Source organism: Oncorhynchus mykiss, chromosome 9, assembly GCF_013265735.2.
Source record: "Oncorhynchus mykiss isolate Arlee chromosome 9, USDA_OmykA_1.1, whole genome shotgun sequence".
Taxonomy (NCBI): Eukaryota; Metazoa; Chordata; class Actinopteri; order Salmoniformes; family Salmonidae; genus Oncorhynchus; species Oncorhynchus mykiss.
In genome coordinates, this window is record NC_048573.1 from 61,962,303 (window position 1) to 61,985,616 (window position 23,314).

Consider the following 23,314-nt stretch of genomic DNA (forward strand, 5'->3'; position numbering starts at 1 on the left):
TGGCTCATTCGTATGCTTATGACAAGTCTTACAATCCATTATGCAAAATCATTCATCATAATGCATTATTGATTATACCTGCAGTCTTGTACCAAATCTTTATAACTAGTCAATTATGATTGATACATGTATGTGCAGTGAGGGTAAAAATGTAACAAACTGAGTAAAAACTCAAACGGACAACTAGAAAAAGCTCATACCAAGTTTATTCACCCACTAGGCCATACAGCTGCAAAGACAAGGCATGATTACACAAGCACATATATATATATTTTTAAACTTTATTTAACTTTATTCTACCTGGGGTGGTAGGTAGCCTAGTGGTTAGAATGTTGGGCCAGTAACCGAAAGGTTGCTGGATTGAATCCCCGAGCTGACAAGGTAAAAATCAGTTAACCCACTGTTCCTCGGTAGGCCATCATTGTAAATAAGAATTTGTTCTTAACTGACTTGCCTAGTTAAATAAAGGTAAAAATCCATTTTAAAAGTACTACAGTAGGAAAGACATTGTGGTGGACCACTCTGGCCCCCCTCCCAGAGGTTTCTTCTCACTTCATCTGTTGATTTGACCTCGAGACGCATTCCTCACTCCTCCGCAGTTCCGCAGCTGTCCTGCCTTATCAGAGACTAACAATTTCCTTTCACCTCTCTCCTCAGAAACATGGAACAAAATATGAATATGTCTTTGCATATTCCTACTTCCCATCCACTTTTCATTGACCCCAAAATATACATACCTTATACACGTAAAGTAATTAAAATTGTGGTTTATTGCTAACCCACACAGAATGACATACTGTAGGATCTCTGTGCTACTTCCCCTAATTTTGCATCTATGTTGGCCCTCTACTCACAGCTAATGTGATGCCTCAGCCACTGCTCTTGTTCATATGGTTTAAAACTGTGACAAGCAGGAGTGGAATAGTGTAGTATTTTATTTGACCTCATTGTGATTTATATCCTTCTATTTAATTCATTGTGGAACTGTTCTCTTCCCTGGGTGCGCTACCCTTCCTGGACATTGGTCTTGATTCAGTTGTTGGGGTTGTCACTGTTGATGATCCAGTCGATCCATCTGACATACATTCTGACTTGAGTGTAGACTCCTGGGAAGTAAGGGTTGGCACAGCTGATTCCCCATGAGACGATGCCTTCCAAGTTTCCATTGCAGATAAGGGGTCCGCCCGAGTCGCCCTGTAGTACAATAACACAAAAGACACAATGATGAACAAAAGCTCTGGTCCTTTTGTTAGGGATATAAAGTGTGAATACACCACTAGTATCTGGCAAATGTCATGTTAGTTACCACACATTTTACAGAACACTGTTTTGTGTCTGTTTTTCTATTCTACGACTAAATTGTGAAATTGCGATATTTTATTTTATTTTGTCACTTTCTTCTGCCATTGAAATGCTATTGTTGTGGTTTTTAAGAATGTCCTGTGATCTGGGGATCAGCATCTGTCCCTTATCTGAACCCCATACTCTACATTTCCATAATCCAAACTAAATCTATCCCGTTGGCTCTGGCCCCGTTTTAAAGGCCCACACCCTCTATTATTCATAGCAGTCTATACCTAGGCTCTTGTGACAGATGTGTTGTGTTTGCCTGTCATGTATTGTGTAATTGATGTGTATTGATCATTTCATGCAGGGCTATCTAGAACCTAAAATGGTTCTTAGCCTGTCCCCATAGGAGAACCCTTTGAAAAAAACTTTTTGATTCCAGGTAGAACTCTTTTGGTTCCAGGTAGAACCTTTTTGCATTCCATGCAGAACCCTTTCCACAGAGAGTTCATATTGAAACCCAAAAGGGTTCTACCTGGAACCAAAAAGGGTTCTACTTGGAACCAAAAAGGATTCTCATATGGGGACAGACACATAACCCTTTTGGAACCCTCTTTTTAAATAGTGTGGTCTCAGCATTGTTCCCTGGTTAAATAAAGGTTAAGAAAATAATATTTGATTCTGGGAGCCAAGATTAGGCTAGTCTCTACCTGACAGGAGTCCTTGCCACCAAAGCGAGACCCAGCACACATCATGTTGTCTGTGATCCTCCAGTAGTAGTATTGGTGGCAGTAAGGAATGGTCTGCACATCCACAGCACGCAGCACAGGGGACAGGAAGTAGCTGTAGATACGCGTGACGCCCCAGCCGCTCACCGTACAGGTGGTGTACCCTGGGAGAGCAGGGGTGTCGTCTTCTGGCAGTGGGGCAGGCTGAACGTAGGCATTGAGCTTGGCTGGCTCACTGAGCTGGAACACACACAACCACAAAAAAGGCACAACATCAGATGCTGCTGACCAATCAGGAGGCACACAATCAGATGCTGACCAATCAGAGAGAAGGGATCAAAGGGGGTCGGGTCAATGTTATGGTACAACGTCTAAGCTGCAGCAGTATCTGAAGTTATGCAGTGATTAGGCTAACTGAAATATTGAAACACATTAACAACATAGAGAGGTTCCAATATCTACATTAGCATACCACTTTCCCAAGCTTCATTGTAAGTGGTATGCCTGTATGGGTATTGAAACACTGCACGTCTCTACCTCATGGTGATGGAATGGAAAGTCTCTTACCTTGATGAGCATGATGTCATTGTTGAAAGTCTTGTAGTTGTAGCTATAGTGGACCAAGATCTTGGATATGTTGAACACTTGCTCGAAGCCTTCTTCCTCGACCAGACTGTGCTCACTCAAAACCACCTGGATCAGCTGGGCCCTGAGGAGGAACAGACATGATCCAATCTAGTAAGAACTATGTCCAGGGGAATTGGAGAGGATGCGAATAGAATTGTTACAACCTACAACATGATACACTACTACTCCTCACCCCCAAAACATTTACTCATCCAAGTGCATTTTGTGATGTAATTGACTGTTGGCTTCAAACATCTGTTCATTGTTTTATGCAATAGGATAGAGTTGACCACGTTCTATTCCCTTCAACTGTGACACTACTATCCCATAATTATAGTCAGTACTCACGGTCTCCAGCAGTGGGCAGCAGACACCACCCACTGGGGCCGAATGAGGGTGGCTCCACAGTAGTGGTTCCTGTTGTACTGTATAGATGCCTGGTACTTGATAGAATACCGTTCGACTTCTTGTCCTCCGATGATTCTCTGTGTAAATGTCTCTGTGGATTAGATTGAGAGGACAGATTGTTATTAATCTGAATTAGTAATCTGAATTCCTACATGTGCATTGTGCATACAAAATTATTTGGGTGGTTAGTAAATTATACTTGAAAATATAATTATTTTGACATAAATAATGTAGTTGTCATTTTATGTGAATATAATTATTACTTTACTTCACTTCACCTGTAACGAAAATGTTTGATTCAACATAAGATAAATGCAAAATCTAAACAACTGTGTGTAAAAATAACTACAAGGAAATTTGTGTTTAATATACATGTTCATGATATTTCCTTGCAATTTAAGAATTTTAAGTTCTTCCAACAACTTGCCATGTGGCTCTGTTTTCAGAGGATTGTGGGTATTTTTTGTATATTTTTAACTTTACGATACTTTTACACAATGTTGTATGCATGTTTGAAGAATGAAAAGCTAATTTCTATATTAGTATCAAACCGTTTGTTATGCTATGAGGTGTAATGGATCATGATGAATGGATATCAAAACTGTCTGGCAAATTGACGTTAAATGAGGAGAGCACCCATTCTCACCATTAATAAGATCATGTGAGTCGCTCTTGACAGAGGCAAATACATCAAGCTAGTTAGTGCTAGTGGAACAAATTCCTCCTAAAGTGGATGAAAATGTTGAGCGAGGAAGTTCATAAAGCCATGTTTAACACTAAGACACGATCAATGAAAGTAACTACATAATCAGAAAGATTAAGTAGATCTAATGTACAATGACAGTTCTGGATTTGCTCAAATTAATTTGGATCGTAGCCATTGTTTTTTGCTGGACTTTATATATTAGTGTTTGTGAAACCCTAAAAGTGAAATATATTACACGTAACAATACACCATGTTGGAAATTCTCAAAAAGCTGATGCAAAAAGTTGCCCATTTTTAAAAGTGGAACTAGCACAATATTTTCTACAGTGTTCATTAAAAACCGTTATGGATACACTAATTGGCTGAAAAAGGAATGTTCGAGGCCTGATGCTCTTCAGGGCTCTGTGGCCAATATTAGAAAAACAATGTTAATTCTGAAACAGTTGTAAACTGTGCTCATTATTTACAAACAAATACTAACCAGCTGGATATTGGCAGCGTACTGTAAATTGTCATGCTGTTATAAAGCATCAACAACGTACTTTTAGCTGTCGACAGAGTCACACGGTATGTGTTTCCAGTGTGCTACAGGTTTCACGTGGCTTAACTTCACATGCTATTACATATTGTAACAATGTTTGTCCAATCATGTAACCTGGACTGTAGGGACTTCAAATGTCATAGGATCCTGGACCTGACGCCCGTGATGAGAAGGATATGCTGTAACATACAATGGGTATTCAGGGCCAGACTTAGGCTAATCATAGCTCCTTTAGCTGTCTTTGTTTCCATCTCTACAGCCAGCACGCAAACAGGCACGCAAACAGGCACACAAACAGGCACACAAACAAGTGTACAGGCCGCATACAGAAGCATCTACCTTTCAGAGTACTCCATTTACTGTTTTTACTCTGCCCCAAACCATACTGGGATTTTATTCATCCTCCTAGAATTCAAGGTGTATTTGTACTGTTTGCACACATAATATGGCCTATTACAAGTATTTTTTTAATATCCAAGTATGATCTAGTAGTGACCTACCTCTGACTGAGAGAGCCAGTAGGAGCAGCACTGCAGACCATGTCAACTGTTCCATGTTTACTTCACTTGAAACATGGAAACACATTGAATTTGATTAGAGAACTCCCCAATAATGACATAGCAGTGTTTCTAGCCTACATATATGTCCTAGGGATTGTTTTATCTCAAGACAAAATCCCACACAGCTTCTGAGAGATCAAAGTATGTTTCTGGTATCCTCAATTATGTGATTTTGACATGAGATACATCCCATCCCGTGTTAGGACCACTGAGATGATCAAAGACGACATCCTGTATCTCTTCAAACTTGTTATTTTCCCTGAGAAAGTATTCAGTGTAGTTTAAACAACATTTCACATGTACAATTCAATAACTTGACAGATAGAATTCCTGTAATGAGGTCATTGATTTTAACAAACCAATCACATATCTTTGAGTAGATGTAGCTTTTGACCCTGGACTTAAAAAAGTAAACAAATGTTTTACATAAAATATGTATCTAGGCGTTTTGCTACTCACCAACAGCCACAATCCTTCACTGCACAGCCTTCTGGTATCTCCAACTGGTGGTTCCAGGGTTCTCCTTTCACCTTTTATAATGCTACCATGCCCTTTTATTTTGCTTTGTTATGTCCCATCATGCATATGAAATGGGGTATCCCACAACACAAGACAGAGACTGACCTAGTCCATGACAAAACATTGTGTTCTCCATTATCTCCATTTCTAAGCCTTTTCTTGATTGCACCTTGGGGCTCATTGTTGAGTGGAGGTAGCTGGGAATTGAACACCTTTCTCCAGTCAAGCCCAAGACGTGAACATAATAAGAGTTCATTGGTTTATTGTGCTGATTGGATTGAATGGGGGTGGTGTTAGATAAGAATTCATGTATTGTGGCATTTAAAAACAGTATTATTATAGCAAATATAAAAAGTTACATTTGTCCCCTTGGCATGATGTAAATATGAATAACATTTATGGTTCTTTGTGTGAGGTCATGCATCCTCAAAAAAGCAAAGGCGCTACACTGATAATACATACATGCAAATAACAGAAACGCCCACACGCTGTATGCTCCTAATTACCACATTTAAAGACAACATTACGATCTGTGTATTGCACCATATCAGGTTGTCAACTTCTGCTTGAAAAAGTGTATTGGTGTGTATTTTCTGTCATTTCTGTAATTCAGGGCTCATCTGTAAAAGAGACCTTGATCTCAGTATGACTCTCTTTTAAAATAAAGGTGAAATAAATCATTTCTGCATTTTATCCAAATAGGTATTTCCAGAAACAGATCCTAATGGGGAACCGTGATAATGACAAGTGTACGTTTTGCAGTTTCAAATATGAATGAAATAATAGTAGTTACATTATAATCATGTTTGTTCCAATTCCTATACTCTAGAGATACAGTATCATGCATCATTACATTGGGGAGTTATAGTGTGTAGATACTGTATAGTGCATAGTTACAGTGTCATTGAGATCCACTTTTATGTTGTTGTCTGATCCCATCTCAGATTCTATACTTCACACCTAAGAAGGGCAATTCCCAACGGACAGAAACCGTTTTGAAGATAAACCAACTCTTTCATTACTCGTGAATACACTGAGAAGTTGTACTATGAATATACTTGTTACAAACCAGGCCTGAGCCTATTGAGATACATTGATCATACAAAACCTAACAATTCCCTATAGAGCTCATCAATACATAAGCCACAGTATGTTATTAAAGCCACTCACTACCTGCTATCAGTCACTGTTCTGCTTCAGGGTTATGACCTTGAGGACTGTGTTTGACTGATTGTTGAAATAGCCCACGGACAGACAGTCGCTCATGACTGCTTTATATATGCCTTTGTGGCACCCTGTTCCAATTATGCTCTTACGGTAAATTGGGTATATGTAGGTCATGTATATCACTGAGGCCAAGCATCCTGCCATCCAGGACCTATATACTAGGTGGTGTCAGAGGAAGGTCCCAAAAATGGTAAAAGATTCCAGTCTACATCTGTAAAGATATGTTGTGTGAAATTATATACAGTCATTGTCCCAATTTAGATAAAATACAGATAAAATACATTCTTAGGTACAAAACATCTCTGGATTATACAGGTATGTATGGAGGAAATTAGAGGTTATTTACGTTTACCCTATTTTGGAGTTTAGTGAGCATTTCTATCTAATACACAAGGAGATACATCTGTCATTTAATCTGCAACTTAAATAATCGACACCTGGGTTTAGCTGTATGGCAAATCAATCTATCCATACCAAGTTTTACAAAACAGTAAAGTCATATCGACAGAAACAGGATTGGGGACAATTCCACAGAAACTCCAGTTCTAATTCATTTTTTTCTCATAGCTTTACAAGCAGGAACATTTGAGTTTCCGTTTTACTTCTTGAATTTACTGAATTACAATGGAATTGACCCCAATTATCCCTGACCCCAGATCGATGAAGATAGAGTAATGGCCGAATGGCCATGTAGCGTGAAGATAGTATTGGAGCGCATCATGTGGAAAAAAAGCTTTGGTCAGCACCCAGGGGATGAGCAGCAGAGGGAGAGACGAAGGGAGGGAGGTTGCTTGCGGTGTCAATAAGTGTCTGACCCAGAGAGGGCCATTAGCTGGCGGAGGTCAGGAGGTCCACCAGGGGAAGGTGGCACTAGTGAGAAAGAGGGAGAGGGGAGAGAGTTAGAAAGAGAGAGAGAGAAGGAGAGCGAGAGGGTGGCGTACGGTGGCACTGATGAGCCCTGTCAGAACCCCGGACGCTCCATTTTTAATGATGCCCTAACCAGGTCTGTTTGGAAGATGTACTGGGCCAAGCCTGAGGCAGTACAGTGCTGCTGCTGATCAGTCAAACACTCATCGATCACTCCTGGTTATAGAGATCAATAAGGAAATGCACAATAATGATAAAGAGCTGAGGGGCCAAGCTTCCTGACATCCCCCCCCCCCCCCCCCCCTTTGTTTTTACACTGCTGCTACCCGCTGTTTTTTTATCTATGCATAGGCACTTCACAAATGACCTCAACTAACCTATATAGCCTCGTTATTGTTATGTAGTTTTCTTGTTACTTTTTGACTACTTTGTAAAAAAATAAAAAATGTAAAGTTCACTTTAGTTTATTTAGTAAATATTTTTTGAACTGCATTGTTGGTTAAGGGCTTGTAAGTAAGCATTTCACGGTAAGGTCTACAATTGTTTCGGTGCATGTGACAAATACAATTTGATTTGATTTGAATCTTACTCTTTATTCTCTTTTTCATTAAAGGTAGACTCAGCAAAATGACATTGCCACGAGCAGCGCAGCAGGTAATGAGGTGAGCAAGATGCAAGACTTCGCTCTCAGACAGTCACACACAGTATCTGGGCATGTGCACGGGTAGGCTTCATGCTGTTTACAGTGTGGAAGCCAGGGCACCAAAACAGCTGAGAAGTTGAGCCTGTGCTTCAACACTCTTAGTTGTTGTGGAAATTCTGTTTATTTTCTACATCTACGTCATATCGCTGAGTCTACCTTTAAGACATGAAGTCGACCAATTTCTCATACACATTGATGTTACAGTCTATTTTTCATACACATCAGTAGCAATGATCCCTGTAATTATTTTAGGCACTGAGCAAGTGTCAGGTCTGCTGTGAGGAAACTTGAATGTTGTGAAAATTCTGTGTAACTTCCAGCACACATTTACTGTGAACACTGAGACTGTACCCACTTTAAGTTACAGTGTTAACCAGAGGTGTGGACTCGAGTCACATGACTTGGACTTGAGTCAGATTCGAGTCACAAATATGATGACTTGCAACTCGACTTTGACTTTAACACCCATGACTCGTGACTTGACTTGGACTTGAGCCTTATGACTCGACCTGACATGATACAAATATTAAAAATTATGCTATTAAAAAAAGTGTGCAGCTCATCAACTCTTCATTTAACAGATTACAGTTTGAATCAGACAGCAGCCAATCAAATTGTGCCAGCTGAGAAACAGTTGTGCGTGGCAGTGCAGAGGAATGTTGGCGGGTGAATTCAGATGGAGCCCTTGGAAAGATGATACCCAAAATTATTATTTTAGGATATAAAGACGACGCTGTATCAACAGATAACAGATTGCAACTGAGTGACCATCGAGTGACAATTTATTTATCCATTATTTTACCAGGTAAGTTGACTGAGAACATGTTCTCATTTGCAGCAACGACCTGGGGAATAGTTACAGGGGAGAGGAGGGGGATGAATGAGCCAGTTGTAAACTGGGGATTATTAGGTGACCATGATGGTTTGAGGGCCAGATTGGGAATTTAGCCAGGACACCGGGGTTAACACCCCTACCCTTACGATAAGTGCCATGGGATCTTTCATGACCTCAGAGAGTCAGGACTCCTGTTTAATGTCCCATCTGAAAGATGGCACCCTACACAGGGCAGTGTCCCCAATCACTGCCCTGGGGCATTGGGATATTTTTTAGATCAGAGGAAAGAGTGCCTCCTACTGGCCCTCCAACACCACTTCCAGCAGCATCTGGTCTCCCATCCAGGGACTGACCAGGACCAACCTGCTTAGACCAGCTTAGAAAACAGCTATGCAACATTTAACCAATTTAAAACTGCACTGTAGCAATGAAGTTAGTGCAGTTAGCTATAGGCCCAATACATTATCACCGCATATTGGCTTTGCTTGAATTGCCTTGCCAATGCATTGTTGGCAATCGATCCATTGTTGTATTACTTGTGAGGCACAGCTGAGTGAGCATAAGTGTAAATAATTCACTTTTTATTTTACTGGGCTGATGGTACCTGTGTCGGATGGTCAGTGGAGGGAGAGAGCAGCAGCCTCTCAACAGCCCTCCGCTCTCCCTTTCCTCCACTGACACTTACAAAAGTGTTGAATACAAAGTGTTGACAGTGCTGAGTAAGAACTTAAACATGAACTCACTCATAAAAAAAGCAGCTCTTTGTCTCTCTCCAGTCATGGTTTTAAATGTTTTTAAATCTCAAAGTATCAATTTTGCTGTAGATTTCTTATACATGCTATGTTACTGCAGACACAGTAATCTGAGTCATCCGATTGGCCAGTGGTAGGCCTATAGTGCACTTGATTTGCTCTCTGGGCCTGCCGGGAAGGCAGAGTTTGTACCTTCAGACACATGAAATAGTTCAAAATGGCAAAAGAACATTAACATACCGGTGTAGTGTAAACATTCTAAATGAACCTGCAATCTAGTTTCCTTTATTGTAATTTAATGAAATTCGGGTCAAAGTGGTAAAATCACAGTCTTTTATTTTCAATACATCGATATATTGTTCAGTATGTATATAGATTACACATTTAAATGTTAATAGGAATTAGGCTAGCTGAGCAAATATAACATGGATTATGTTATCACAATAAATAAGGCCAGTATAAAAGACTAAAAAGAGCGCACGACAGGTTATACCAGGGTGTGTAGGCTTTACTTTGCTGCTGCTTCATTTATACATTGTTTCCAGGACGACAGGCTGGCCACGGAAATGGAAACCGGATTTCAGAAATCAGAGAATGCTGATGAGATCCCAGATCCTTTCCCTTTACGATTGGAATAGTGTAGCAGCTATAGATGAGCGCCTCTCAGTCTGGTCTGGACTCACCTTTGTTTAAACATGGACCTGCCTTCTGTTTTACTATCTATACTTCTGGAACTCCTTGCTGTAAGTAAATGTAAAAAATAAAAAAAAACTTTTCTGTCTCATTTACTGTGGTAGTTAGTGGCTGTGTGTGGACAACTAGTCCATTGAATGCTGATTTTATTGTTGAATATGAAAAGATGAAGGTGACAAAAGTAGAAAGGGTTGTAGTAGAATTTGAGGTAATCCTTGAGATGCTGGTTGTGGTCATAATACTCATAAACACTTTTTGGCTGTTAGAACTATTTCTCTATTTACTGGATCTGTAATATCCTACTGCTTGGGACAATCTTTTTGCCAACATACTGTATTTGCCACTGTCATTTTTATGTAGAGATGTTTATTACTGCATGTCATTTGTTAATAATTTGTTTGTAATTAGGATTCTTAATTAACGGAATAACACAAACATCTGGCGGCAGCAGGGCTGAGGTCCCAAAGTGGGTAGAGTAACTTATCAAAAATATCAGGTCTTCCTTTCCTGTGGCGGTCCTCATGAGAGCCAGTTTCATCATAGCAAAGGTAATCTGGTCCTCCTTTCCTGTGGCGGTCCTCATGAGAGCCAGTTTCATCATAGCGCTTGATCGGTTTTGTGACTGCACTTGAAGAAACTTTCAAAGTTCTTGAAATTCTCCGGATTGACTGACCTTCATGTCTTAAAGTAATGATGGACTGTCGTTTCTCTTTGCTTATTTGAGCTGTTCTTGCCATAATATGGACTTGGTCTTTTACCAAATAGGGCTACTTTCTGTGTACCACCCCTACCTTGTCACAACACAACTGTTTGGCTCATACGCATTAAGAAGGAAAGAAATTCCACAAATCAACTTTTAGCAAGGCACACCTGTTAATTGAAATGCTTTCCAGGTGACTACCTCATGAAGCTGGTCGAGGGGATGTCCAGAGTGTCCAAAGCTGTCATCAAGGCAAAGGGTGGCTACTTTTACTTCTCAAATATAATTGTTTTTGTTTTTTGTTTAATTAACACTTTTTTGGTTACTACATGATTCTATGTGTCTTTTTTTTTTTTTACCCTGGAATGAGTAGGTTTGTCCAAACTTTTGACTGATACTGTACATGATGAGTAAACAGACAATAGTAAACGTCTTCACGAGACAGATATTCACAGAAAAAGCACAAGGGAATATATTATTAAATCAAGGTCAAATTCAATCTTACCTCTAAGAGAACATGAGAGGGTACACTCTGATGTCTACAATGAAGCATGATTGATATTGACTGTGATTCTGTGCACTCCTGAGATTGGATTGTATTGATCCACAAAACATGTGCCATAAAACCCTATGATGCTGTCTTTATGAGTTGTGTGCTGCAGCAGTAACTGTTACTACCCTACACTCTAAGGGTAGTAACAGTTACACTCTCCCGGGGATGCCCTTGCACCCCATTCCATCACATACATTGTATCAATAGTCAACTACAGTATACAGTATACTGGGTGCTCACAGCAACACATTGTAATAAGAGATAAGTTATTTTCTTTATTTTGTCATTCTTTGTAACACCCTCCCCCCTTTTATAGTTTAATAGTGATAGTAAGCTTTACATAAGTGTGCAGTTTGTGTCACAAGCACAAACCTGATCTCACAAGACACAAACCAGGTCAGATATGGATTAGGATGCAGGTAAGGTATATATCATTATACTCTGTAACTTAGTGTTGATGGGAAATGATCTGGCTACGGTGGCCTCAAAAGTACAGCATACAGTATACAGCAATATAATAGACTCATTGATATAAGGCAGCTCGACTTGACATCCATAAGAGTGTGCGTGTGTGTGGTGTGTGAGCGTGGTGAGTGTGCAGTCGTAAGTGTGTCTGTCTGTGTGTGTCTGTGTGTCTGTGTGTGCGCGTCTGTGTATGTAAGTCAAGTTTATTAGCAGGTCCATGGAGAGGTATCAGATTGTCTCAGCTGAAAATTATCAACGCTGAGAGCAAGTGCATGAAAGCGATACAGGCACCAAGCTCACAATGAGGGGCATTGTGCTGTGATTCTGTGGCACAGCAATCTGACTCAAGCATCCCAGGGACCAAAGGCTAATCGACATACTTACATACTATACTGTACAGACACCTAAACACAGAAGCTTTTGTTCGGGAAGGAAGTGAGCTTACACATGAACCCATTTCTGTCTGCAAATGTTGATATATATTTTATTTTTTAAAGAATGGAATCTAGGACAGATTTTGGGATGGCTGAGCGACCTTTGTGAAACGAGTTTGTTTTAAACTATGCCAATGATATGGTGCTTGCTGAGCTACAGGTATGTTCTAGTGAGGGGAACGAAAGGAATAATTGAACTGGTGAATATCAGGTTTTCAACACATAGAATAAGGCCTACTGTATATCGATGGTTGGCTCTGCATTTATTTGGTAGTAATACAAATATGTATCTTTCTTGATAGTAGCAAGACACTGATCCCTAACCATGTACAGTGCATTCGGAAAGTATTCAGACCCCTTCCATTTTTCAACATTTTGTTACGTTACAGACGTAGTCTAAAATGTATTAAATAAGACATTTTCCTCATCACTCTACACATAATACCCCATAAAAAAAACAGAAATACCATAATAATAGCAAGTATTCAGACCCTTTGAGATGAGACTCGAAATTGAGCTCAGGTGCATCCTGTTTCCATTGATCATCCTTGAGATGTTTCTACAACTTGGAGTCCACCTGTGGTATATTCAATTGATTGGACATGATTTGGAAAGGCACACACCTGTCTATGTAAGGTCTCACAGTTGACAGTGCATGTCAGAGCAAAAACCAAGCCATGAGGTCGAAGGAATTGTCCGTAGAGCTCCGAGACAAGATTGTGTCGAGATACAAATCTGGGGAAGGGTACCAAAACATTTCTCCAGCATTGAAGGTCCCCAAGAACACAGTGGCCTCCATCATTCTTAAATGGAAGAAGTTCTGAAACACCAAGACTCTTCCTAGATCTGGCGCAATCAGGGGTGAAGGGCCTTGGTCAGGGAGGTGACCAAGAACCCGATGGTCACTCTGACAGAGCTCCAGCTTCCTCTGTGGAGATGGGAGAACCTTCCAGAAGAACAACCGTCTCTGCAGCACTCCACCAATCAGGCCTTTATGCTAGAGTGGCCAGAAGGAACCGAAAGGACTCTCAGACCATGAGACACATGATTCTCTGGTCTGATGAAGGCCTGATTGGTGGAGTGCTGCAGAGAGGGTTGTCCTTCTGGAAAGTTCTCCCATCACCTTGTTTTATATAAAAATCACTACCAATTCAAGGTGGACTGCTTTAAAAAAATATATTACAAGTCTATCATCCAGATTTACAGTAATTGAGGAATCAAATTCTATACAGGCATACTTTTTTTATATTGTGAAGTAGAGATATTGACAAATATCATAGCCGTATTGCATACCGTAATACCATGGGAGTGAGTTAATTACAGAAATCAAATTCCGTGAAACATAGCTACCCAGCTCATTAGCAGTTGTAATGTGCATCAATCCTACATTTTTAAGTGATGCAGCGGCATCTTTATGAAGCGATCCATATGATTAAAAATGAAGTTGCTGAACAGCACAACCACTAATTTGTCTCAAACATTTGTATAGTAACCCTCATCCGTGCTTGATCCAGATATCCATGCACAGTGAAATGATACTGGTACTAAATATAGCTTAATTCTTGTGTATTTTCTACCACTTGTTACTATACTCATCAAAAAAATAAACGTCCTTTCATTGTCAACTGCGTTTATTCTCAGCAAACTTAAAACGTGTAAATATTTGTATGAACATGACAAGATTCAACAACTGAGACATAAACTGAACAAGTTCCACAGACGTGTGACTAACAGAAATGGAATAATGTGTCCCTGAACAAAGGGGGGTCAAAATCAAAAGTAACAATCAGTATCTGGTGTGGCCACCAGCTGCATTAAGTGCTGCAGTGCATCTCCTCCTCATGGACTGCACCAGATCTACCAGTTCTTCCTGTGAGATATTACCCCACTCTTCCACCAAGGCACCTGCAAGTTCCCAGACATTTCTGGGGGGAATGGCCCTAGCCCTCACCCTCCGACCCAACAGGTCCCAGACGTGCTCAATGGGATTGAGATCCGGGCTCTTCGCTGGCCATGGCAGAACACAGACATTCCTGTCTGCCAGGAAATCACGCACAGAACGAGCAGTATGGCTGGTGGCATTGTCATGCTGGAGGGTTATGTCAGGATGAGCCTGCAGGAAGAGTACCACATGAGGGAGGAGGATGTCTTCCCTGTAACGCACAGTGTTGAGATTGCCTGCAATGACAACAAGCTCAGTCCGATGATGCTGTCACACACTGCCCCAGACCATGACGGACCCTCCACCTCCAAATTGATCCCGCTCCAGAGTACAAGCCTCGGTGTAACGCTCATTCCTTCGACGATAAACGCGAATCCGACCATCACCCCTAGTGAGACAAAACCGCAACTCATCAGTGAAGAGCACTTTTTGCCAGTCCTGTCTGGTCCAGCGACGGTGGATTTGTGCCCAGAGGCAACTTTGTTGCCGGTGAGGACCTGCCTTACAACAGGCCTACAAGCCCTCAGTCCAGCCTCTCTCAGCCTATTGCGGACAGTCTGAGCACTGAGGGAGGGATTGTGCGTTCCTGGTGTAACTCGGGCAGTTGTTGTTGCCATCCTGTACCTGTCCCGCAGGTGTGATGTTCGGATGTACCGATCCTGTGCAGGTGCTGTTACACGTGGTCTGCCACTGTGAGGACGATTAGCTGTCCATCCTGTCTCCCTGTAGCGCCATCTTAGGCGTCTCACAGTACGGACAATTGCAATTTATTGCCCTGGCCACATCTGTAGTCCTCATGCCTCCTTGCAGCATGCCTAAGGCACGTTCACGCAGTAGAAAGTCAGTAGAAAGGCCTCTTTAGTGTCCTAAGTTTTCATAACTGTGACCTTAATTGCCTTGTAAGCTGTTAGTGTCTTAACGACCGTTCCACAGGTGCATGTTCATTAATTGTTTATGGTTAATTGAACAAGCATGGGAAACAGTGTTTAAACCCTTTACAATGAAGATCTGTTATTTGGATTTGTACAAATTATCTTTGAAAGACAGGGTCCTGAAAAAGGGACGTTTCTTTTTTTGCTGAGTTTATTTTTATTTTTTATCAATGTATTATTTTTTTTATCTCTGCATCATTGGGAAGGGCTCGTAAGCAAGCATTTCACGGAAAGTCTACACCCGTTGTATTCGGCGTCTGTGACAAATAAAATTTGATATCACGGTCACCCTGCTTGCTTACTGACACTCTTATATGGTAGTAGATGGTGGTCTTTGGTTGATGAATTACCTCAAGACTGGCATAGAACCCTAATAAAATATGCAGTCATGCCTTGCTCTGCTCTGCAATCTCTGCTAATATAATGACTCTGAGGCTTTGTTAGATTCTATAACCCTGTGTGGCAGAAGTGTAAACACTAAACAACACAGCTATGAATCCATGAAGGAAGGCCTAGCCTGCTTGTCCTTTCGGCAGAGTGCTTTAACACGCTGGAGAAATCTGTACAGGCTCCAGCGACACCTGATAGCGCTCAGCGTGTCACAACAGAATGAATAGTTGGCCTAGTTCATGAGCCTCTCGTTTCCCCGTTGTGTGATGATGGGGCCACTGCTGTGTGATGATGGGCCCACTGCTGTGTGATGATGGGTGTGTCGGCCAGGTGTTGTGTCATATGATTATGTTTCTTGGCCTTTTTAAAGCTCTAACTTTGGTGGTTACATAAAGAGTGGTTACCATTGTGCCATCTTTAGAATGGGTATCCAGGGTATTTCAAGTGTATCACCTGACATTTGACCATTTCAGTTTGCCAAATATACAGTACGTACATTTCAAAGGAATTTGGAAACGTTATTGTGTTTGTACGTTGAATGTAGCGTATAGTAGGTATTGATTCGGGCACAGAAAACAAACTTTTAACCTAAATCCAATGACATGCTGAATTGTTTTATTTATTTCATGTCTAATTCACTTTAGTTGACAATTCAACCAACTGTAAATCAAAACTAGATGTTGAAAAGATGTCTTTGCCCAGTGGGATCTTTACATTACATCCAATGGGAGGGATTTGTGACATACTGTACATTGGGTCCAGGATGGAGTAGCCCACAGGAAAAGCAAGAACCAAGCACAATGATTACATTTGTATTTTTTTAAAGCTAGAATCTTTAATTTAAACAATAACGAAGTGAACACCCTGCCTATGTTTTGGTTAAAAGCTGAGAGATGGGCCTGGAGAAATGCAACCACCCTCAAAATTATAGACAGAGCTATGGATGCAAGGACTGACCATCCATATTATCAAAATTATAGTTTTAACCATGATCTGAGACTATTATCAAAATTATAGTTTTAACCATGATCTGAGACAATACAGTGTTTGTTTACATTTACATTGTTTACAATCATTCCACAGAATCCCTGGCCAACTCTCAGCTTTTTTAACTTCTCAGTTTATTGTGAATATGCACCAATCTGGTTTTATACCTGGACATGGCACCATTTCAGATACGCTTGTTTTAGATTATGTGTTAAATTGCTTAGATCATAAAAATAATTTTGCTGGCTTATTTATAGACTTTTCCATGACTATTGACCATCACATACTCATTCAAAGGTTGACTGAACTAGGCCTGGATCTATCAGGTTTGAAGGTAAGACCCAGGTGCAGACATTATCGAAGTAACAAAAGTTTATTAAATCAAACACGGGCAGGCAAAGGTATAGGACGGCAGGCAGGCTCAGAGTCAGGTCAGGCAGAGTTCGGTAATCCAGAGTAGTGGGGCAAAGGTACAGGACGGCAGGCAGGCTCAGAGTCAGGTCAGGCAGAGGTCAGTAATCCAGAGTAGTGGGGCAAAGGTACAGGACGGGAGGCAGGCTCAGGGTCAGGTCAGGCAGAGGTCGGTAATCCAGAGTAGTGGGGTAAAGCTACAGGACGGCAGACAGGCTCAGGGTCAGGTCAGGCAGAGGTCGGTAATCCAGATTAGTGGGGCAAAGGTACAGGACAGCAGGCAGGCTCAGGGTCAGGAAAGGCAGAAAGGTAAAAACCAGGAAAACTAGAAAACAGGAACTATAGACAAGACAGGAGCAAGGGGAAAACCGCTCGTAGGTTTGATGAACAAAACGAACTGGCAACAGACAAACAGAGAACACAGGTATAAATACACAGAGAATAATGGGGAAGATGGGTGACACCTGGGGGGGGGGGGGGTGGAGACAATCACAAAGACAGGTGAATCAGATCAGGGTGTGACAGGATCAGGCTTCTAGCAAGTGGTTTGAGAGTGATCTGTCAGACAGGATACAATGTGGGATTTCTGATGGTGTTAAGTCTAGTTTCCTGGATGTTACAAAAGGTGTACCTCAGGGGTCGGTATTGGGACCTGTTCTCTTGACTACTTATATAAATAATTTTGGTCTGTTAAAACGTGTAATATTCATCTGTATGCAGACGACACTGTGATGTATGCCATTGACCCAACTGTTGAACAGGCTATGCTAGAGCTACAATCTGACCTTGTTGTTTTACAGAAACCCTGGTTGGTTTAAAATGTGTACTTAATGCGGGCAAGACTAATACATGTTGTTGTTCAATTCCTGCAAAAATGTTCATATGGTCTACATATTTATTCATTGGATGGTTCTCCGGTCGATCGAGTTTCAACCTAGAAATATCTGGGCATTTGGATTGACAAAGACCTAAGGTTTAAAAAATGTACGTATGAGCTAGTTAAAAAGCTAAGATTTAAAGTGGGATTATTTTATTTAAATTGACCTTGCCTCCCCCTAAATAGCAGGAATCAGATTGCACAACTTTCCTGCCAGTTCTTGACTATGGTCCCACTGGGCACAGACGTCAATTCAATGTCTATTCCATCATTTAATTGGGCCTCCCGAGTGACACAGTGGTCTAAGGCACTGCATTGCAGTGCTAGCTGTGCCACTAGATATCCTGGTTTGTGGTCAGGCTCTGTCGCAGCCAGCCGCGACCGGGAGACCCATGGGGCGGCACACAATTGGCCCAGTGTCGTCCGGGTTAGAGGAGGGTTTGGCCGGCTGGGATGTTCTTGTCCCAACGCGCACTAGCTACTCCTGTGGTGGGCCGGGCGCAGTGCATGCTGACACGGTCGCCAGGTGTACGGTGTTCCCTCCGACACAGTGGTGCGGCTGGCTTCCGGGTTAATCGGGCATTATGTCAAGAATCAGTGAGGCTTGACTGGCTTGTGTTTCGGAGGCTCTCGACCTTCACCGCTCCCGAGTCTGTACTGGAGTTGCAGCGATGGGACAAGACTTTAACTATCAATTGGATACCACGAAATTGGGGAGAAAAGGGGGTAAAAAATTAATAAATACAAATAAAAACAATTTCATTGAAATTACGTGGAAACAACATTGATTCAACCAGTGTGTGCCCAGAGGGTTGACACCATTTACCAGATTGCAGCAGCCACTACTCTTACATTTTTGGATGCCGTCTAACATAGATCCGTTTTCTTTATCACAGGTGACATTTTTAATACTCACCACTGCATCCTGTATTAAAAGGTTGGCTGGTCATCCTGGAAGTCCCATAGATCATTTCCTTTCTCCCTTTTTATTTACAAATCTCTACTTCTCAGGCTTACAACTTACCTAACTTCAATGCTAAAGTATAAAAGAATGAGCTACTAAACCCGCTCGCAGTGTTGGTTAACTCTTGGTCTATTTGGTCTCGACCAATTTAGGAAAATCCTACTTTAGTTTTAGTGCCCTCCATTGTTGGAATAACCTGCAAAATTCCTTACATCTTGATTCCCTAGGGCAGTTTAGGACAGGTGTTAAATGAATTAATTGAAGATTGCAGTTGTTTATATTGATTGTAATGGTTTATTTGTTTAAATTGTAGTGTTGTAATTGTACTTGTGGTTTATTTTATTCTTCTTGTTTTATTTGGAATGTTAATTTTCTAGAATGTTCAATGTTTGTACTCACCATTGTCAATGAGACCTGGATCTCATTTCTGATCCCCTGAATAAATCAAAGTTAAATGAGGCATTTATATGTTATATTCTTCAAGAATCAATGGGGTATATATAATTAATTTATAAGTCCAGCTTTAAGGATTCCCATTTGTTTAAATATAATTGATCAGGTAATGATTGCTGGTAATGGACCCTGAGATTGGATATTGTTTTAATTATATTGGGAGAAGATACATAGTTGTGATGTTGCTGTATTTAGTCTTGTTGAATATTTCCCTAGCAGCCCATTCCGCACCCAAGCACTTTAACCACAAGGGGGCATGTGATCATCAGGGCATACAGACACAACACTACACTATGACTTCAGGCCTTCCTCTTCACTTTCTCTTCATTTATACACAACAACAACTTCTGGGGTGTCACTGTCATGTCAATGAATGTACCCTGACCTGAAAAATATGTTGTTGTTGGAGACTGGGTACCTAAGGTAAGACAAATAAACATAAAATGTGTGTGGTTCATTTCTAGAAGACAGTGGGGCTTATACTGTTGTAGAGAGGGAGAGAGAGAGAGGGAGAGAAAAAGAGAGAGGGAAAAAAGAGAGAAAAGAGAGAAAAAAAGAGGGGAAAAATTCTGAAAAGTAGTAAGAGAAAAAACATGCCATCTTCAATTGGCTAGAGAGATAGGGAGTGTATTGGCTAGAGAGATAGGGAGTGTATTACTTGAAAATACCATATTTTGCCCCACCATTCTACTCACAGTTGAGGTGCTGACCCTCACAACCACATGACCCTGATAGTCTAAGCTGAGTGCCATGACTGAGACCTCTGAGGGCAGCAGTCTCTCTCCAGTCTCCGGTCTCCACACAACCAAAAGGCCATACAACCACTCTAATGCACTCTTTATTCTGCCTCTGTTCTTCTCTAGCTTTGTGCTGCAGTGTACTTTTTCTACATTTCATTCCTTTTGTGCTAGGCTAAAAGTGCCAGCAGGCTCTTTTCAAATCTGGGGCAGAGCTTGTGTACAATTCACCCCAGCTGGTATCAGGACAGTGCTAGGCACAGGACAGGAGTAGAGCCTCAGTTGAGAAATGGATTATAATTATTCTGCCAGTTGTAATGCAATATTTCCATGGTCTTACATTTTTAGAAAGCAGTACATGTGAAAGAGGAGAAAAAAAGTGTAGTGAAGACCTGGAATCAAAATGTGATTCATTTTAAAAGCAGCATAATTGATGACTGCAATATATGCCACTGAGCACCACAACAGATAATATCTGCTACTCACAAGTGTCCAGTGAGGTTAGATACACAGGATAATGAATAATGTCTTGACTGATTAAATGATCCTATATTGTTCAGATTAATACAGAAACATACCACCCAGTCATCTCTCCTGCCAAGGAACAAACGGAGACAAAGCGGTCCATTAGCTAATGTAGAAACATAAGTCATAGCTCCTGTACGGTTGAAAAGAGTCCTCCGGTTAATAGATGTCATCCTAGTCCTATCTAAGACAGTCTTAAATGTTTACAGCCATTCAGCACTGAAACCCATTACCACTTAAATGGGGCCCATTTATTCTTTCCCATTCATTGAAAGAGAGATGTTTTATTGAGAGAGAGAGAGAGAGCTACAGTAGCAATGTGGCTAAATTGAGATGAATAGCTCAAACACAGAGCCCTGTCAGTTTTGGCAGTGTGCACCTAGGAGAGCGTGGATATACCTTAAAACATGGTGACATTTATAAGGCCTGTAAAAGACAAGGAAAAGGGGAAATGATGTGTCCTTTCGTGGAGCAGGGAGGGACACAGATTTGTCAGATGATATATATACACGTCCTCGGGTGCAACTTTGGTTTTAAAAGTGGGGGGACAATTTATTATATAAATTTTCAGTCGGATAAACACTCCAAACAGCCTACCTGACGATCGGATGCGCCCGCATGGTCCTAAAGCACACCTTTGCCTGGTTTTGTTTCACATTCCAATGATAGAACTGGGGTGGAAAAAAAATGCAATTTCAGAATGTGGGGCTCTCAGACAGGGTGAAGAGCAGGAAATTATTTAGGTGATTCAGATGAGCTGATGAATCAGACTACTGACATCCCTCATCCTCCAGTTCTATATTTTCAGGCTGCATCTTACATTCCGACTGCGTCTCAATGTCATACCTGTGCCCTATGCTGTAACTATCGTAATACCATCGTACTACACAGGTATAAGAACAACTTAATGTTACCCATATATCTTTATTTTATATCTAATCAAATCTAATTTTATTGGTCACATACACATATTTAGCAGATGTTATTGTGAGTGTAGCGAAATGCTTGTACATAGACACTATAAGCAACAATGAGACATTATGCTTTTAAGTACTTTGGCCATTCTTTTCAGTTTCCGCCTCGTCTCAACCTCTGTCCTTTTTGGAGCTGAGTAGATTTATCAAGTTACCCCTCGGAGGATTAGAGAGAAACTGGAGCACTTTAATCATGGTTCCCAACTGAACTTAGGGCTTCTGGATGCTGCCATCAAAGGGATGGGCTGCTTTCTTCTCAACCAGAGATATTGCTGATAACAGTACTTCTTGGTGCACATCTGATTGGAGCCTACTGACACACACAGTGACGCACTCCACACAACCAACAACAAAGGCCTGCTGAAAATTCATGACACACATGTTATAGAGCAACTTGGTTCTTACCTACAGCCTTGAATGTGTCAGGAATCAAGGTAAGACCCAGATGCAGACTGTCGAAGTAACAATGTTTATTGTGGCAACAGAGGCAGGCAAAGACAGGTCAAGGCAGGCAGGGGTCAGAAATCCAGGGTAAGGCAAAGGTACAGGACGGCAGGCGGACTCAGGGTCAGGGACAGGCAGAGTTCAGTAATCCAGAGGTGGAGCAAAGGTACAGGGCGGCAGGCAGGCAGAGAGGTCAGGCGGGTGGGTACAGGGTCAGGACAGGCAAAGGTCAAAAACCAGGAGGACGAGAAAAGAGAGGCTGGGAAATGATAGGAGCTGACAGGAAACCAACCGCTGGTTATCTTGAACGAACAAGACAAACTGGCAACAAACAGAGAACACAGGTATAAATACACAAGGGATAATAAGGAAGATGGGCGACACCTGGAGGGGGGTGGAAACAAGCACAAGGACAGGTGATAAAGATCAGGGTGTGACAATGCTTCAATTCAATATGTGATTAGCAGTATATTAACCTGTTATGGCTGCATTCCCAACACTGGGATCGATATGACAACTACCAGTGAAAATAGAGGGCGCCAAAATTCAAACCAAAAAAATCTCATATTTACAGTTCCTAAAACATACATGTGTCTTATATCATTTTAAATCTATTTTCGTTGTTAATCCCACCAAAGTGTCCGATTTCAAATAGGCTTTTCAGTGAAAGCACTACAAACGATTATGTTAGGTCTCCACCAATCCACAATAAGCACAGCCATTTTCAGCAAAATATGATGACACTCATAGGACTTCATGTTACACAATACATACATACAAAAAATCTGAGTTTACATTGGCGCGTAAGATTCACCAGTTCCAAAAACATCAAGTGATTTTGCATAGCCACATCATTCAACAGAAATACTCATCATAAATGTAGATGATAATATATACACATGGAATTATAGATATACCTCTCCTTAATGCAACCGCTGTGTCAGATTTCAAAAAAACTTTATGGAAAAAGAAATGCATGCAATAATCTGAGACGGAGCTCAATTTAAGAACACCACAGCCGCAAAGATGGCGTCAACATAAACAAGAAATTACATGATAAATATTCCCTTACC

General features: G+C 41.1%; 1 protein-coding gene across 1 annotated transcript; it reads right to left on the reverse strand.

Annotated features, from left to right (window-relative positions):
• Nucleotides 1-198: 198 nt before the first annotated feature.
• LOC110532584 (trypsin I-P1) lies at nt 199-4,852 on the reverse strand. The gene is made up of 5 exons (XM_021616601.2): nt 4,798-4,852; nt 2,991-3,141; nt 2,583-2,724; nt 1,998-2,255; nt 199-1,194 (listed from the first exon to the last, which is right to left on the reverse strand). Exons 1-5 carry the CDS (start codon nt 4,850-4,852, stop codon nt 1,033-1,035), a joined length of 768 nt encoding a protein of 255 aa, XP_021472276.2. The 3' UTR covers nt 199-1,032.
• Between the last annotated feature and the right edge of the window lie 18,462 nt (nt 4,853-23,314).

Coding starts and splice junctions, on each gene's coding strand:
- LOC110532584 (XM_021616601.2), bottom strand. CDS start 4,852: ATGGAACAGTTGACATGGTCTGCAGTGCTGCTCCTACTGGCTCTCTCA. Junction 2,256..2,582: donor ATGACATCATGCTCATCAAG/GTAAGAGACTTT, acceptor TGTGTGTTCCAG/CTCAGTGAGCCAGCCAAGCT. Junction 1,195..1,997: donor GTGGCAAGGACTCCTGTCAG/GTAGAGACTAGC, acceptor ATTGTACTACAG/GGCGACTCGGGCGGACCCCT.